This window comes from Lethenteron reissneri, chromosome 67, assembly GCF_015708825.2.
Source record: "Lethenteron reissneri isolate LAM-NWPU_2019-01 chromosome 67, ASM1570882v1, whole genome shotgun sequence".
In the NCBI taxonomy this organism is placed as follows: Eukaryota; Metazoa; Chordata; class Hyperoartia; order Petromyzontiformes; family Petromyzontidae; genus Lethenteron; species Lethenteron reissneri.
The window spans coordinates 8,572,731-8,590,167 of record NC_083845.1 but is presented as its reverse complement, the minus strand read 5'-3'; the positions used below and the strand labels follow the sequence as shown (position 1 = coordinate 8,590,167).

The following is a 17,437-nucleotide window of genomic DNA, read 5'->3' as shown; positions in this document are numbered from 1 at the left end:
GGCAGAGAGGGCAGCGGCGGTGAAAACGGCCTCCGCATGAATCATGCAAATTTTCTATTGCCGAGGCCGAGTCGCCGCTCACGCTCGCTCCGAGATTGCTCCGAGATCGCGGGGTCCGGAGCGGTGGAGCAAGAACGGCGCGCAACTCCGTTCCAGCGGCGACGACACGAGCGCGCGCGTGTGTGTGTCCGCGTGTGTGTGTGCGTGCCTGTGTGTACATGTGTGTGTGCCTGTGTGTCCGCGTGTGTGTGTGCGTGCCTGTGTGTGTGTTCGTGTGTCTGTGTGTGCCTGTGGGTACATGTGCGTGTGTGTGTTCGTGTGTGTGTGTGCGTGCCTGTGTGTAGCCAGCGGGCATTCGACACTTCACGTGGCCTCAAGGTGCACATGGCCTGGCACAAGCGTCGTGGTGACGTCACCGACACTTAGTGGCGAATGGCGGTTGCTGTTGTACGTGTGTGTACGTGTGTGTGTCCGCGTGTGTGTGCGTGTGTGTGTCCGCGTGTGTATTCACGTGTGTGTGTGCGTGCCTGTGTGTACGTGTGTGTACGTGTCCGCATGTGTGTGTGCCTGTGTGTACGTGTCCGCGTGTGTGTTCATGTGTGTGGCCGTGTGTGCATGTGTGTGTGCATGTGTGTGTGCATGTGTGTGTTCACGTGCGTGTCCGTGTGTGTTCACGTGCATGCCACTGCGCTACGTACCCGGCGACCGAAGTTCGATTCCCGCTCACAGCCAACACCGGTGACGATTATGTGAACCGGTCCTGGGCCTCCCTCAGGTCGACTCCGCCTCAAACGAGTACCGGGCGCGATGTGTAAACGTCGCCAGACAAAGGCGGCCGGGTATGGCGCTGGCCAACCACCACCTGGCGCGCCGTGCCGGCCTTCATAGGTGCTGCTCACTCAACGGCACTTGCTTCTAACAGTCGCTTACAGGCTACAACATGCGACCTTTGTCGTTGCGTGCCTTTGGGTCCCGTGTCCGCGCACGCACGGCGTGCGGTGTGCCGACGTGTGGGCCCACGCGAGGTCCCTTACCAGCTTCTTGGACAGCGGCGTCTTGTCCTCGTCGGGAAGATGCTGCTCCAGCGCCAGCACGATGCAGTTGGCGATAATCGTCGTCAGGATCATCCACTCGAAGGGCGTGATCCCCGGAACGACGGACGAGTCAAGGGCAGAGAATGAGAGGACGTATCCACCAACCAATCGGAGGACCCAGAGAGAACATGCAAAACTCGAAATATCCAGGTGTCAGGGTCGAGATCGAATCCGTGACATGAATACCAGGCGAGGGAGTTAACACCCCCTTGTTGGTTGAGGGTGTCTGGCTGGCAGGGTTGGTGACAGACAGACAGTCAGCGCATCATCCAGACAGACAATCTGAGACTTAGACAGAGACCAGAAGGCAGAAGAATATTTAAATCGACAGAAATACGTTTATCTGTGGGACCCTTTCGCCAGTATAAAGATATTGAATTATGGATTTTAAAAAATAGGCTTTATCCTTTCTGGCATGAACACAGAACGTGTTAAGATGTTCAAATTCCAAATAGACACCTCATTCGTGGCTTTGTCTCGCCGGCGCTAGACGCTAAAGGCGAACAGTACAAGGACAATGCAAACACCGAAGCATTAATAGCTCGGGCTAGATAGACACACAGACAGACAGACAAACAGAGGGACAACCCCGTACACATCAGGCAGGCAGACAGACCAGCAGAGAGACAGACACAAACAGTTACTCTGACAGACACACAAATAGATAGACTGCCATATATTTACATAGACCTACTTACAGACAAAGACAAAGATCCCCATATAGCCTAAACGGACTTTTGAGGCAGGTGCTGTTCGCGAGTAGCACTTATGAAGGCCGGCACGGCTACACCAAGTACTCCATTTAAGGCTGAGCCGACCTAGTGGGAACCCTAGGACCGGTTCAGATAATCGTCACTGCTGTGAACGGGAATCTAACTCGGGTCGCCGTAGCTCAGCGCGCTAACCGCCACGCCACCGCTCCTCCCGACAGGTACCACCAGACAGACAAATACTTGCTAAGACACAGACAGACAGACAAATACTTGCTCAGACACAGACAGACAGACAAATGCATGCTCAATGCGTGCTCAATGCGTGCTCAGATACAGACAGAGACAGACAGACAAATGCGTGCTCAGACACAGACAGACAAATACTTGCTCAGACACAGACAGACAGACAAATACTTGCTCAGACACAGACAGACAGACAAATGCTTGCTCAGCTACAGACAGAGACAGACGGGCATAGACAGGATGCTGATACCCAGCAATTAAATTGGGGCACACGACGCCCTCCAGCCGCTTCCCTCGTGGGGTCAAGAGGTCGCCGATCGATCATCGTGGGGCAGGCGGGGGGGGGGTTAGAGGAGGAGCCGTACCCCTTGGCTCTGCCAGTCAGCAGGCGGTAGAGAGCAGAGTGTGGAGTCTTGCTGTTCTCTCTGTACGGGATTGAGTGTTCGCTGCCACTGTTATTGGTTCTGAGCGCGAATCAAACCCGGGGTTCGAGATGCGGCGCGCTAATCGCTTGCACGCCTTTAACAACCACGTAATCACGCATATGTCTTCACTCGCACGCACAGATCTTTATAAACTGAATGTAATTCGCACCCTTGTCTCATCCGGGTAATTATCACCGTTACTTTGACACTATTAATTTTTTTGTAAGCAATCAAAAACGGATGCGTTAATGTAAATGCTCTCATCAGAGTGGAAAGGCAACTATTGGCGTTATCCTTAAAGTATTACTTTGCTGATGACACACTGAATGTCGAATACAGTGTTTGCATTTACACACTTGGGTAGTTCACCAGCATTGATTCCTGCCAAGCCTGACTCTGCTGATGAGACACTGATAGTCGAAACCAGCCCTGGCCTCTACACATTTGGGCAGTTCACCAGCATTGATTCAAGCCAGTCTTGGCCTTTATAGGGACTCCTCTAGTTATGAATATTTGACTTTAAATGTCGAAACATTAATAAAGCTCCCCCCCCTCCTCCCCACGGCCGCCGATAGCACGAGTAAGGATATGGCCACTCGGTGATGCGCTTGGCGAGTTTCCTGAACGGGTTGTCTTCTCCCAGAATGAAGAGCGATCGGTTGGGATCGAGGCACCCTCTCCTAGCTGGCATCGGATTGTAGAGGGCCATCGAGCGGGCCCTCTGGGCCATTGTCTGCTTGTAGGCCCTCTGCCCAGGCCCACCCGGCCCTCCCGCTCCCCCTCCACCACCTCCGCCACCTCCTCCTCGGTTGCCAGCGCCACCGCCGCCGGCGCCACCGCCTATCCCGCCCATCCCACCACCGCCAGCAGCAGCCGGACCCGACCCCACCATTGTTTGCTGCTGCTGGATGCCGGCCCCGCCGCGGTTGGCCAAGTCGGAGGAGAGTGGCGATGCCTCGTCACCTAGCCGGGACATTCTGCGTGGCACAGACAGAGAAGGCGATCGTGGTGGTGATGGTGATGGGTGGAGCACCGGCCAGTCATCTCAGTCAGTCAACCCATGGCACCACCTTGGTCTGCTCAGTGACCTGCTGCCAGCGGACGTTCGACACTTCACGTGGCCTTAAAGTGCACCTAGCCTGGCACAAGCGCCGTGGTGACGTCACCGCCACTCGGTGGCGAAAGGCGGTTGTTGTTGATAGTGATAATAGTGGTGATGGTGAGTGGGTGGATGCGTGTTCGTCACGTGACAAATTAAAACCGATGCGTCCAATTCTCACAAAGTGGAATGCAGTTAAGGTTTAAGCGAAATATGATTTAATATTACGGGCATTTTTACTTGTATCATTCATTCATTCACAAACGTTCTCAGCCACGAGTTCATATCCTCGCATCTGTTCATTCATCCGGGTAGTTTCATGAAAAACTGTCACTGGAGAAGCCACGGTGAATGGATTTGTGTTATCCATGTTCCGGGGCTGGCATTTACCCCCCTCCCCTCGGCCCCCCACAACCTCATTACCCCCCCCCCCCCCCCCACTAAACTATAAGGAGCAGAACGCAGATGAGCGATAACAATGTCAGGGAAAGAGCGCCGGAGAGGGGGGGGGGGCTCACTGTGAAGAGAGGCGGACGGGGGGAGAGATGAGAGAGGGATGGAGGGAGAGGGGAGAGGGATGGATCGATGTGAGGGGACAGCATGAGAGTGTGGAGAGAGAGAGGGGGGGGGGGAAGAGGGGGTAGAGCGAGGGGAGATAGAGATGGAGAGAGGAGGGAGAGAGAGGGCCCGAGGGGGAGAGTGAGGCGAGGGAAGAGAGATGGAGCGAGGCTACAGAGAGAACAGGAGGAAGATGCAGAAAGGAAAGAGATGGGGGAGATGGTCGGGAGAGATTCTGTGAGAGACCTAGCGGGGTGGAGAGTGGGAAGGGGGAGAGAGACTTGAGAAAGGAAAGCGAGGAGAGGGGATGGAGGGGAGGGAGAGACAGTGGAACGTGGATGAGGTTGATGAAGGCCACGGAGAACGGGAAGAATTATCATAATTATCATAATATTACAAATATTACATACAAAACATAGGGGGAACATAGACATGGAGTCGGGAGAGAGGGGGTAGAGAGTGGAGGGGTTAGAGAGAGGGGGAAGGGGTAAGGAGAGCAGAGCGTGACATCTATTGTGAAATCTTTCATTTTAAAAGGGAGGGGGGGGGTTACATAAAGCAAAGCATAAAAAACACAAAAAAACTAAACGATGAACGAAGCCAAGTGCCGACTACACCGAGCGTCTTCTTGTTTCCTCTGGTCGTAAACAGAGAGAGAGAGAGGGCACAGAGAAGGCACCCTCCGTGCTGATGAGGCGATGGCAGAGTTCACCGCGATGTGAGACGAGGTGGAGGGGGTGTCAAGAGAGAGAGTCAACACTGTAAAGCGACAGAGCAGAGAGAGAGAGAGAGACACGGGGAAGAAGGGAGAGAGATGAAGGGAGAGGGGTCGGAATCAGGGACGGAGAGAAGACCGGCAGAGTCGGAGAGAGAGAAGGGGGAGAGGCTGGGGGATAGAGATGGCCAGAAGGTGGAGGAAGGGGAATGGGAGAGACAAGAGAGGGATGAGGGGAGGATGTGTGGACGCGTGAGAAGGAATCAGATGATAGTGAGGGGGGGGTACAGGGAGAGAGAGAGAGAGGCAGGGAGAAGGGAGAGGGGGGGAGGGAAGAGAGAGGGGGGCAGAGAGGGGGGGAGGCGAGGTGTGAACGTGCGAGTTCCCGTGGGGGTAACAAAGACGGCTCCTCTCCTCGCTTCACTGACACCGCCGCTTCTGCTGCTGCAGCTTCATCATCATCAGCACATTCACCATGGTCATCATGGTCATCATCAGCACATTCACCATGGCCATCATCATCATCATCATCAGCACATTCACCATGGCCATCATCATCATCAGCACATTCACCATGGCCATCATCATCATCATCAGCAGCACATTCACCATGGCCATCATCATCATCAGCACATTCACCATGGTCATCATCATCATCACATTCACCATGGTCATCATCATCATTGTCATCAGCACATTCACCATGGCCATCATCATCATCATCAGCACATTCACCATGGTCATCATCATCATCAGCACATTCACCATGGCCATCATCATCATCATCAGCACATTCACCATGGTCATCATCATCATCAGCACATTCACCATGGTCATCATCATTGTCATCAGCACATTCACCATGGTCATCATCATCATCGTCATCAGCACATTCACCATGGTCATCATCATCATCGTCATCAGCACATTCACCATGGCCATCATCATCATCATCAGCACATTCACCATGGCCATCATCATCATCATCATCAGCACATTCACCATGGCCATCATCATCATCATCATCAGCACATTCACCATGGTCATCATCATCATCATCAGCACATTCACCATGGTCATCATCATCATCGTCATCAGCACATTCACCATGGTCATCATCATCATCATCACATTCACCATGGCCATCATCATCATTGTCATCAGCACATTCACCATGGCCATCATCATCAGCACATTCACCATGGTCATCATCATCATCAGCACATTCACCATGGTCATCATCATTGTCATCAGCACATTCACCATGGTCATCATCATCATCGTCATCAGCACATTCACCATGGTCATCATCATCATCGTCATCAGCACATTCACCATGGCCATCATCATCATCATCAGCACATTCACCATGGCCATCATCATCATCATCATCAGCACATTCACCATGGCCATCATCATCATCATCATCAGCACATTCACCATGGTCATCATCATCATCATCAGCACATTCACCATGGTCATCATCATCATCGTCATCAGCACATTCACCATGGTCATCATCATCATCATCACATTCACCATGGCCATCATCATCATTGTCATCAGCACATTCACCATGGCCATCATCATCATCAGCACATTCACCATGGCCATCATCATCATCATCATCAGCACATTCACCATGGTCATCATCATCGTCATCAGCACATTCACCATGGCCATCATCATCATTGTCATCAGCACATTCACCATGGTCATCATCATCATCGTCATCAGCACATTCACCATGGTCATCATCATCATCAGCACATTCACCATGGCCATCATCATCATTGTCATCAGCACATTCACCATGGTCATCATCATCATCATCACATTCACCATGGTCATCATCATCGTCATCAGCACATTCACCATGGTCATCATCATCATTGTCATCAGCACATTCACCATGGTCATCATCATCATCGTCATCAGCACATTCACCATGGTCATCATCATCATCAGCACATTCACCATGGCCATCATCATCATTGTCATCAGCACATTCACCATGGTCATCATCATCATCATCACATTCACCATGGTCATCATCATCATCGTCATCAGCACATTCACCATGGTCATCATCATCATTGTCATCAGCACATTCACCATGGTCATCATCATCAGCACATTCACCATGGTCATCATCATCATCATCAGCACATTCACCATGGTTATCATCATCGTCATCAGCACATTCACCATGGTCATCATCATCATTGTCATCAGCACATTCACCATGGTCATCATCATCATCAGCACATTCACCATGGTCATCATCGGCACATTCACCATGGTCATCATCGTCATCAGCACATTCACCATGGTTATCATCATCGTCATCAGCACATTCACCATGGTCATCATCATCATCATCAGCACATTCACCATGGTTATCATGGTCATCATCGTCATCAGCACATTCACCATGGTCATCATCATCATCATCATCAGCACATTCACCATGGTCATCATCATCGTCATCAGCACATTCACCATGGTCATCATGGTCATCATCGTCATCAGCACATTCACCATGGTCATCATCATCATCGTCATCAGCACATTCACCATGGTCATCATCATCGTCATCAGCACATTCACCATGGTCATCATGGTCATCATCGTCATCAGCACATTCACCATGGTCATCATCATCATCGTCATCAGCACATTCACCATGGTCATCATCATCGTCATCAGCACATTCACCATGGTCATCATGGTCATCATCGTCATCAGCACATTCACCATGGTCATCATCATCATTGTCATCAGCACATTCGGCATGGTCATCATCATTATCAGCACACATATCATCGCTATCGTTATCATCATCATCAGCAGCAGCAGTGATACCGTTTATAACCATCATCACCATCTCTAAACTGTTTCTGTTTATTTGACCAGCTAAGGCCCCACTGGGCTAAACAGCTCAGTTGGGGCCTGACCTGTGGGTTATCACGTAAAGCAGCCAAACACTCTGGGAACACCCAGAGGACTCGGAGAAGAATCCAAACGACCACGCCCAGCCGCCTTTGTCTCCCCAGTGCTGATGTGTTACGACTCGGCACAACGAATGTCGAATCCAGTCCTCTGGCCTAGACACATCTGGCCAGTTCACCGGCGTCGACTCAAGCCAGGCCTGGCTCTGCTGACGAGGCAATGAATGTCGAAACAAGCTACTCATTTAAGGTCGAGTCTACCTAGGGGAGGGCCCCCGAACCGGTTCGGGGTAACCGTCGCTCGGTGTTGGTCGTGAATCGAACGGGGCGGGGGTGGGGGGTCTCCCCGGGTTGGTAGCGCAGCGCTCGCTAAACCGACGACCCCAGCTCGACTCGGCCAGTGCGTCAACCTCAGCAATGGAGAGACAAAGGCGGCCGGGAGAGACAAAGGCGGCCGGGCGCGCCGTTCTCCACACCGCCGCCTCGCGTGCCGTGCCGGCCTTCACCGGCGCTGCTCACTGACGGCGCTAGCCCCGACGGATGCGTCAGGGCTGCAGCTGCTGCTGCTGCTGCTGCAGCTGCTGCTGCTGCTGCACGGGGCTGTGCTGCTGCTGCGCGCTCGGCGTCTGCGCCGGGAGCGGTGGCGGCGCAGTCGCTGGGCGCACGGAGCCGCCGCCGGGAGACGACCGAGTTGGACTCCCGGCCACGGCGAACCACCGTGGCCGGGAGCGAAGAGAAAATCGAACCGGTCTCCTTGGGCCCCCACCCTCCCTTCGCCGACCCCCCACGTTGAGCGGCGTGGTGAAGTATGGCCAAGCTACTGTGACGGCTGACTCCCCAAATTGTCTTGGAGGAGATGGGAGCTACCCACGCTTCGCCCCACCGATCGGATTCCTCCTCCGGAGTCGACGAATCCGCTGTGAAGCGGTCGACAGTGAGAGGCGAATTCATGCGAAAAGCACGAATTTACGCGGGGGGAACAAAGACAAAGATACCCCGTGTAGCCTTAACACGCTCTTGGGGCAAGTGCTGTTAGCGAGCGCCTATGAAGGTCGGAACGACACGCGAGGGGACGATGTGGACAACAGCGCGCCCGGCCGCCTTTGTCTCTCCATTGCTGATGTTTACACAGAGCACCAGGTCATCACATTTAAGGCTGAGTCGCCCGAGGGGAAGGCCCAGAACCCAATGTTCGCAGGGCAGCGCGTTAACCGCTGCGCCACTGCTCCCCATACAGAACTGAACACACGCGCGTGAACACGTACACGCGTGTGCGTATGTATACACACACACGTGTACACAGACATGTCTACAAAGATCCCCCGTATAGCCTTAACAGAGTGTAGGGGCAAGTGCTGTTAGCGAGCACCTATCCACACACATGTACACACACACGTGCACACACACACGTGTACACACACACACGTGTACACACACACGTGTACACACACACACACGTGTACACACACACACACACGTGTACACACACACGTGTACACACACACACACACGTGTACACACACACGTGTACACACACGTGTACACACACAAACCTCTGCCTGCCGCCTTGAATATCCGGAAGCGAGCCCAGTCCGCTACCTTCTCTTTACCCACGTCCGGAGCAGAGCAGCCATCGTGCTGATGATGATGCTGCTGCTGATGCTGCTGCTGCTGATGATGATGCTGCTGCTGATGATGATGATGCTGCTGCTGCTGATGATGATGCTGCTGCTGCTGCTGATGATGCTGATGATGATGCTGCTGATGATGCTGCTGCTGATGATGATGCTGCTGATGATGATGATGCTGCTGCTGATGATGATGCTGCTGCTGCTGCTGCTGCTGATGATGATGATGCTGCTGCTGCTGATGATGCTGCTGATGATGATGCTGCTGATGATGATGCTGCTGATGATGCTGCTGCTGAAGATAATGAGCTAATGCCCGCTGAGTCTCAGCTGACCACAGTCAAATAATAAAATTATATTTCACACTGACGACGCTGCTGATGATGACGCTGGTGGTCCACTGTGCTGCTGCTAGTGGAGATGCTGCTCTTGTTACTGCTGCTGATGATGAATGCTGTCGCTCCTGCTGCTGATGCTGGTGGAGATGTCGCTGCTGGTGACACTGCTGCTGATGATGACGCTCCTGCTGCTGATGACGCTCTTGCTGCTGCTGGCGGAGACGTGACTACTGCTGATGATGATGTCGTTGCTGCTGATGGTTACACACCGTCGCTCATTACGTTCCACCCGCGTCCCTCACGCCTGGTCGAAATTGTACCTTCTACCCGTGCACACGCAGGCGTGTACACACACACGTGTACACACACACACACGTGTACACACACACACACACGTGTACACACACGTGTACATACACACGTGTATGTACACACACGTGTAGGTACGCGGTCAGCTGCAGCAGCTATCGGCAATGCGGGACTGAGAGAGAGGGAGAGAGGGGGGGGGGTAGAGGGAGAGGGGGGAGAGGGGGAGAGAGACAAAGGAGGGGGGGGTGCGGGGGGGGAGGTGATGGAGGGAGGTGGGGGTTGGAGGAAGACTAAATAAATAAATAAATGCGTCTCATTCAAGAGGCAGAGGGAGAGCGACTGGGAGAGAGAAGGGGGAGATGGATGGGAGAGCTGAGGGATATGTAGGACAGTGGGTGTCACCCACATTTCATCCCTCCATCTCCCCCCGTATCCCCTTCTCCACCCCGTGTCCCTCTCCCCCCGTGTCCCCCTCTCTCCTCCCCCCCCCCCCCCGTGTCCCCCTCCCCCCCCCCCGTGTCCCCCCCTCTCTCCCCCCGTGTCCCCCTCTCCCTGTGTCCCCCTCTCTCCCCCCCCCCCGTGTCCCCCTCTCCCCCCCGTGTCCCCCTCTTTCTCCCCCCGTGTCCCCCTCCCCCCGCGTCCCCCTCCCTCTCCTCCCGTGTCCCCCTCCCCCCGCGTCCCCCTCCCTCTCCTCCCGTGTCCCCCTCCCCCCGCGTCCCCCTCCCCCCGTGTCCCCCTCCCCCCGTGACCCCTCTCTCTCCCCCCGTGTCCCCCTCCTCCCGTGTCTCCCTCCCCCCGTGTCCCCCTCCCCCCGTGTCCCTCTCGAGCTCTTCTTTCTCAGCCCCACACTGACATGAAGAAGAGAGCACGCGGTGGTGGTCTTCATAGGAGTCTTATATTCGTGTTTGAGAGAGAGGCACTGAAGAGAGATGCAAGGGGAGGGAGTGAGCTGTGTATGAAATAGATATTTATGCATTTGTGCATGTAGACTCATGTGTACGTTATGCACATACATGATACAATATCAATGCATGTGTGCGCACCTACACATGCTGATATTTTGTATAGACAACACGAACACACACAGGCCTGTGTGTGTGCGTGTTGTGTTCACGTGCACGAACATCAAGATCCCCCGTTTAGCGAGCTAACAGCTCGGCACACCACACCAGGATACTCCTTTTAAAGTCTGAGTCGACCTAGATGAGGCCCAGGGACCGATTCAGATAATCGTCACTGGTGTTGGTGGCCGCGAGCGGGAATCGAACTCGGGTCGCCGGGGTCGTTGCGCACACACACATACGCACACGCGCACACACGCGCTCGCGCACACACGCGCGCACATACGCGCACACACACGCGCACACACGCGCACACACACACGCGCACTCACATGCACACACACACGCGCGCACACGCACACACACACGCACTCACATGCACACACGCGCACACACACGCGCACGCGCACAGACACGCGCACACACACGCGTACCACACAATGTCCGCTCGACGGAGAGATGATGACACAGCTCTATACGCACACACACACAGCTGCACGCACACACGCACATCAACCGTATTAACCCAGTCGGGAGGATGCATCTCATAATAGACGCGCATCTCAACTCTACACACAGACATCACAGATCAAGAACATATAACATGTGAAATAATACCGAATAATAATTAATAATTGAGTACATTTGGTATTGGAAGGCACTGCTGTGTTGCACAGACAAAGCCTGCGACTCATCACAATATCTGACGCTGACGCTGCTGCTGTGGTCTAGACTAGGGGGTACCCCCAGGGGCAGCTGCCCCTGTGTGACTCGGGTGTTGCCGCTGTTACATCATACCGAGTGAGTGACTTGCTGTGGGTACCATTCTTTGTAAACAATGAATGGCGAGGCTGTTGGGATCTTTAGCGTCCACTGTGACTGAAGTAGCCGGTTAATCGCCTTAGCAGAGTGTTGGGGCAAGCGCTGTTAGCGAGCATCACCTAAGAAGGCCGGAACGGCACACGAGGGGGTGGGTGGCCAACACTACCCCCGGGCGCCTTTGTCTCCCAAGTGGCGATGTTTACACACCGCGCCAGCTACTCGTTTGAGGCCGAGTCGAATGTCAGCCGTGAGCGGGAACCGAACTCGGGTAGCCGTGGTCGTGGCGCAGTGCGCGAACCGCGACACGACCGCTCCCCACACACACAAACCACACGCGATATGCACACACGCACACACCACATGCACACATATACACCACATGCATGCACACACGTACACCACATGCACACACACCACATGCACACACGCACACACCACATGCACACACACACACACCACATGCATACACACCACACCACATGCACACACACGCACACACCACATGCACACACGCACACACCACATGCACACACACACCACACCACATGCACACACCACACCACATGCACACACTGCACACACACACGTACACCACACACACCCCACATGCACACACACACCACATGCATACACACCACATGCACACACACGTACACCACATGCACACACACGTACCCCACATGCACATACACCAATTACAAGTAGACACCAGCATCCATAAATCACACGTACAGACACACACACACACACCATGATGTGTAACATCACACACACACACCACACACACGCACACAGCCATAACACACACGCACACACAACACACGGACGACACGAGCATAAATCACGCATCCCAGGCACACAAATACAAAGCTCCCCCGGATAGCCTTTCCCGATTTGGTGGCAAGTGCTGTTAGCGAGCAGTACCGATTGAAAGCCAGCACGGCGCACGAATGGGTGGGTGGTCAGAACCACGCCTGGCCGCCTTTGTCTCCCCAAAACAAACACACACAACGCACACACACACACAGTATTGCCAAACACATACCGTAACACACACATCCACACCAATGACCCACAAGCGAATTACAAACACACGCGCACACAAAACAAAGATAGACAAATTTCCCCGTATAGTCTTCACAGATTGTTGGGGCAAGTGCTGTTTGCGAGCACATAAGGACGGCACGGCACACGGGGGGGGGGGGTGGTCAGCACCACGCCTGCCCGCCTTTGTCTCCCTTGTGGCGATGTTTACACACTGGACCGGTTCAGATAATCGTCACCGCTGTTGGCCGGGAGCGAGAATTGAACCCGGGTCCGCCCGGTTCGTAGCGCAGCGTAGCGCTAAACGCCACACGACCGCCAGCACCACACACGCACATGCACACATACACACGCACGCACACAGACACACACAGACACACGCACTCTTCACAGACGACTGTTACTGGGGTCGTTAAGATAACAACAGAGCACACACACGCACCCACACGCACCCACACGCACGCACACGCACGCACACACACGCACACACACGCACACACACGCAAAGATAAAGATCCCCCTATAGTCTTAACAGACTGTAGGGGCAAGTGCTGTTAGCGAGCACCTATGAAGGCCGGAACGGCACACGAGGGGGTGGGTGGCAAGCACCACGCCCGACCGCCTTTGTCTCCCCAGTGGCGATGTCTAAACACCGCACCAGGTACTTATTTGGTGTTGGCCGTGAGCGTGAATCGAACCCGGGTCGCCGGGTTTATAGCGCAGCACGCTAACCGCAACACTACCACACGCACGCATACACACACGCACGCACACGCGTTCAAACATTCACACGCACACACGAATTCTACACACACCAATATATGCATACATATGCATATATACGGTATATATACACATAAACAAAAGACAAAGATCCCCTGTATAGCCTTCGCAAACTGTAGGGGCAAGTGCTGTTAGCGAGCAGTAGCTATGAATGGCGGCAACGGCACACGAGGGGTTGGGTGGCCAGAACCACGCCCGGCCGCCTTTGTCTCCCAAGTACTGATGTTTGCACACCACGCTCGGTTTAAATTTGTTTAGGCGGAGTCGACTTCATGTGAGGCCCAGGATCGTTTTAAATATTCACCACTGTTGTTGTTTTGGTCGTGGGTGGGAAATTAACTTTGGTCGCCGGGTTGAATTTCAGCGCGCTCGCTATAACCACGGGGAAATTCCACATTCCCACGGCAGAAACACGACTAGAGGAAACCCACGTTCAGACTACTATTGCAACTAATTTAGGCCTCGTTTTTTGGATACGTTTTCAAAAAAGTGTGACGCTGAAGTCGATAGAAAGCGAAAAGGGAGGCAATTCATCATCATTCTGATTTTCGGAATTTTTAGAACAATTTGGGACTTGTTATCAGGATTGTTAGGACAATTTAGGATCTGTTATTGGGATTTTTAGGACATATCGGATCTGTTATCGGGATTTTTAGGACAATTTGCGATCTGTTCTCGGAATTTTTCGGACAATGTTAGATCTGTTTTTGGAATTTTTAGGACAATTTCGAATCTGTTTTAGGATTTTTAGGACGATTTCGAATCAGTTTTTTGGATGGTTAGGATCATTTTAGATTTGTATTGAGGATTTTTTTGAACTTCAAATCTGTTCTTTGGATTTTTAGGACAATTTCAGATCTATCATCTGTATTTTTAGGACAATTTTGGATCTGTTTTGGTAATTTTCGGACAATTTCTCACTTGTTTTTGGGAATTTTAAGGACAATTTCAGATCTCTTTTGGAAAATTTTCGGACAATTTCTCACTTGTTTTGGGGAATTTTAAGGACAATTTCAGATCTTTTTTGGTAATTTTTCGGAAAATTTCTTACTTGTTTTGGGGAATTTATTTTAAGGACAATTTCGGATCTATTATTGGGATTTTTAGGAGAATTTCGGATCTATTATTGGGATTTTTAGGACAATTTCGGATCTGTTTTGGGGATTTTTATGCCAATTTTTGATCTGTTTTGGGGATTTTTTTGACAATTTCAGGTCTGTTTTAGGATTTTTTTGGATAATTAATGTCACCACTTTCTTGCGCCCACAAAAGTGACGTCGACCCGACGCCACGTGGAACAATGCAGTTGACGTCATAAATCCGGATGAATTCGGTGTTTAATTTCTCTCACCTTATGAAAAAAAACGATTGACATTGACATGACTCTGCTTCTTTGTATAAACACTGTGCGCATCCTTGCTATATATAAATATATTTATCTGAGAAGATATCTTGGCTGCATTTTATTCATTGTTTTTTTTCTTTTGTTTTCATCATCAGCCCCTAGGCACAGTGCCTACTGTGGTCTATTGGATAATAAGACCCTGTGGTGGATGGGTGCATGAGTGGGTGGGTGAGTGGGTGGGTGAGTGGGTGGGTGAGTGGGTGGGTGAGTGGGTGGGTGAGTGGGTGGGTGAGTGGGTGGGTGGGTGGGTGGGTGAGTGGGTGGGTGAGTGGGTGGGTGAGTGAGTGGGTGGCTGGGTGAGTGAGTGGATGAGTGAGTGGGTGGCTGGGTGAGTGAGTGAGTGAGTGGGTGAGTGAGTGGGTGAGTGAGTGGGTGAGTGAGTGGGTGGCTGAGTGAGTGAGTGAGTGGCTGGGTAAGTGAGTGGGTGAGTGGGTGGCTGGGTGAGTGGATGAGTGAGTGAGTGGGTGGCTGTGTGAGTGAGTGGGTGAGTGAGTGGGTGGCTGGGTAAGTGAGTGGGTGAGTGAGTGGGTGGCTGGGTGAGTGGGTGAGTGAGTGGGTGGCTTGGTGAGTGGGTGGGCGAGTAAGCTATAGGCACACTGCCTATTGTGGCTTATTGGATAATACTGCGCTGGCACGACCTCCACATTGGGCATCGTCGAGCTCCTGCACATCTTCGCTGATGCCCTTGAGGAGTTCGATGCCAATGTGGAATAGCAGAGGTCGTGCACGAAGTTTTCACGTCCGTGGAACCATGTCGCCCTCTACTGGTGAGGTGAGTGTAGTGTGTGTGGTGGGGAGCGGGAGCGCAGCCGTTCGAGCGCTGGGCTACGAACCTGGCGACCCGATTTCAATTCCCGCTCGCGGCCAACACCAATGGCGATTATCTTAACCGGTCCTGGGCCTCAAATGAGTACCTGGTGAGGTGTATAACATCGCCACTAGGGAGACAAAGGCGGCCAGGCGTGGTGTTGGCCACCCTCCCCCTTGTGTGCCGTACCAGCCTTCATAGGTGCTCGCTAACAGCACTTGCCCCCAAACTATGTTAAGGCTACACGGGTAATCTTTGTCTCTGTGCGTGTGTATATTTTGTTTACACCTCCGTGTACGGTGGTCACGAAACATAATTTTCAACACATTCATCAATAACACCGTGGCCGGTGTCCGACGTTTTGGACAATGCACCTTCTGCACAGCACTATGGCCTCTCTCTGCGTGACACAAGTCGCAGTCACGCGCCATCGTGACGAGTCACTCGTCATCGTGACGAGTTATTCGTCATCGTGACGAGTCACTCGTCATCGTGACGAGTTATATGGATGGTCACTACAGGCACGCCGAATGGTTACGTCAGTTGCAGTCGTCACAAGCGACGTTAATAGCCACGCCCACTCGTCACGAGTCATGGTCACCAGCCATGGGGTTGCCAACCCTCCTGGATTGTCCGGAACTCTCTGCAGGGATTGGTATCGATCTCCCAGTGAATATTGAAATAAATCCTGCACATTTGAATAATTTGGTAATTTAAATAAAAACAACTAATTCATACAAAACATTTTTATCCCCAGAAAAGTCTCAAGGTTGGCAACCCCACATGGACACTTTCCATAGACACACACACACGTGTGTCGCCACTAGGGAGACAAAGACGTGTCTGTGTGTGTGACTATGTGTGTGTGTGTGGTGCAGCGGCCACTCACTCCCACTCCTTGCGGCGCGCCTTGGGGGTGCTGCGCGCTTTGTGCGCCTCGTGCGCCCGGATGATGTCGTGCGGGTCCAGCACCGCGCAGCGCCGTCGGGGGGCCGTGGGCGCCGTGCCCGGGCCCCCGCCCGCCCCCCCCTCCTCCTCCCCCTCGGCCGGTGGGGGGGGGCTCTCCCCCCCGCCCGCAACCTCCCCCGAGCCCGAGCCGGAGCCGGATCCCGCCGAGCCGTTCCCAAATCCGCGCGGACGAACGGCGCCGTCGCCGGCGCCGGCCGCCGAGCCGTGGCTGGGCACGAGGAAGTGACCCGCGACGAAGCCGCCGCCGCCGTGCTGAGCCGGCGGGAGGCCCGCCGCTCCGCCCATCCCCTGGCAGGGCCCCAGTCCGTGCCACGGCCGCCGACTCGGAGCCTCGGGTTCGCATTCCCACACGGTCACCTCGACACACGCCACGGCGGTTCCGTTGCCCGGCGTCGTCATGGTCCTCCTCGTCCTCGTGGTGGTGATGGTGGTGGTGATGGTGGTGGTGATTGTGTATGTAGGGTAGGTGTGT

General features: G+C 53.3%; 1 protein-coding gene across 5 annotated transcripts in view; it reads right to left on the bottom strand.

Moving 5' to 3' along the window:
• The window catches only part of LOC133360234 (voltage-dependent P/Q-type calcium channel subunit alpha-1A-like), a 108,165-nt gene extending 104,894 nt beyond the window's left edge, over positions 1–3,271 (bottom strand). For 3 of the 5 annotated variants that reach the window (XM_061578874.1, XM_061578877.1, XM_061578875.1), the window contains exons 1-2: positions 3,067–3,271; positions 1,035–1,141 (exon numbers count right to left, since the gene is read on the bottom strand). In XM_061578874.1, coding sequence (XP_061434858.1) covers positions 1,035–1,141; positions 3,067–3,205 — 246 coding nt within the window. In that variant the 5' untranslated portion in view covers positions 3,206–3,271. The remainder of the gene's footprint in view (positions 1–1,034; positions 1,142–3,066) is intronic. The other 2 variants (XM_061578873.1, XM_061578876.1) reach the window with 1 other exon arrangement.
• Positions 3,272–17,437: the final 14,166 nt, after the last annotated feature.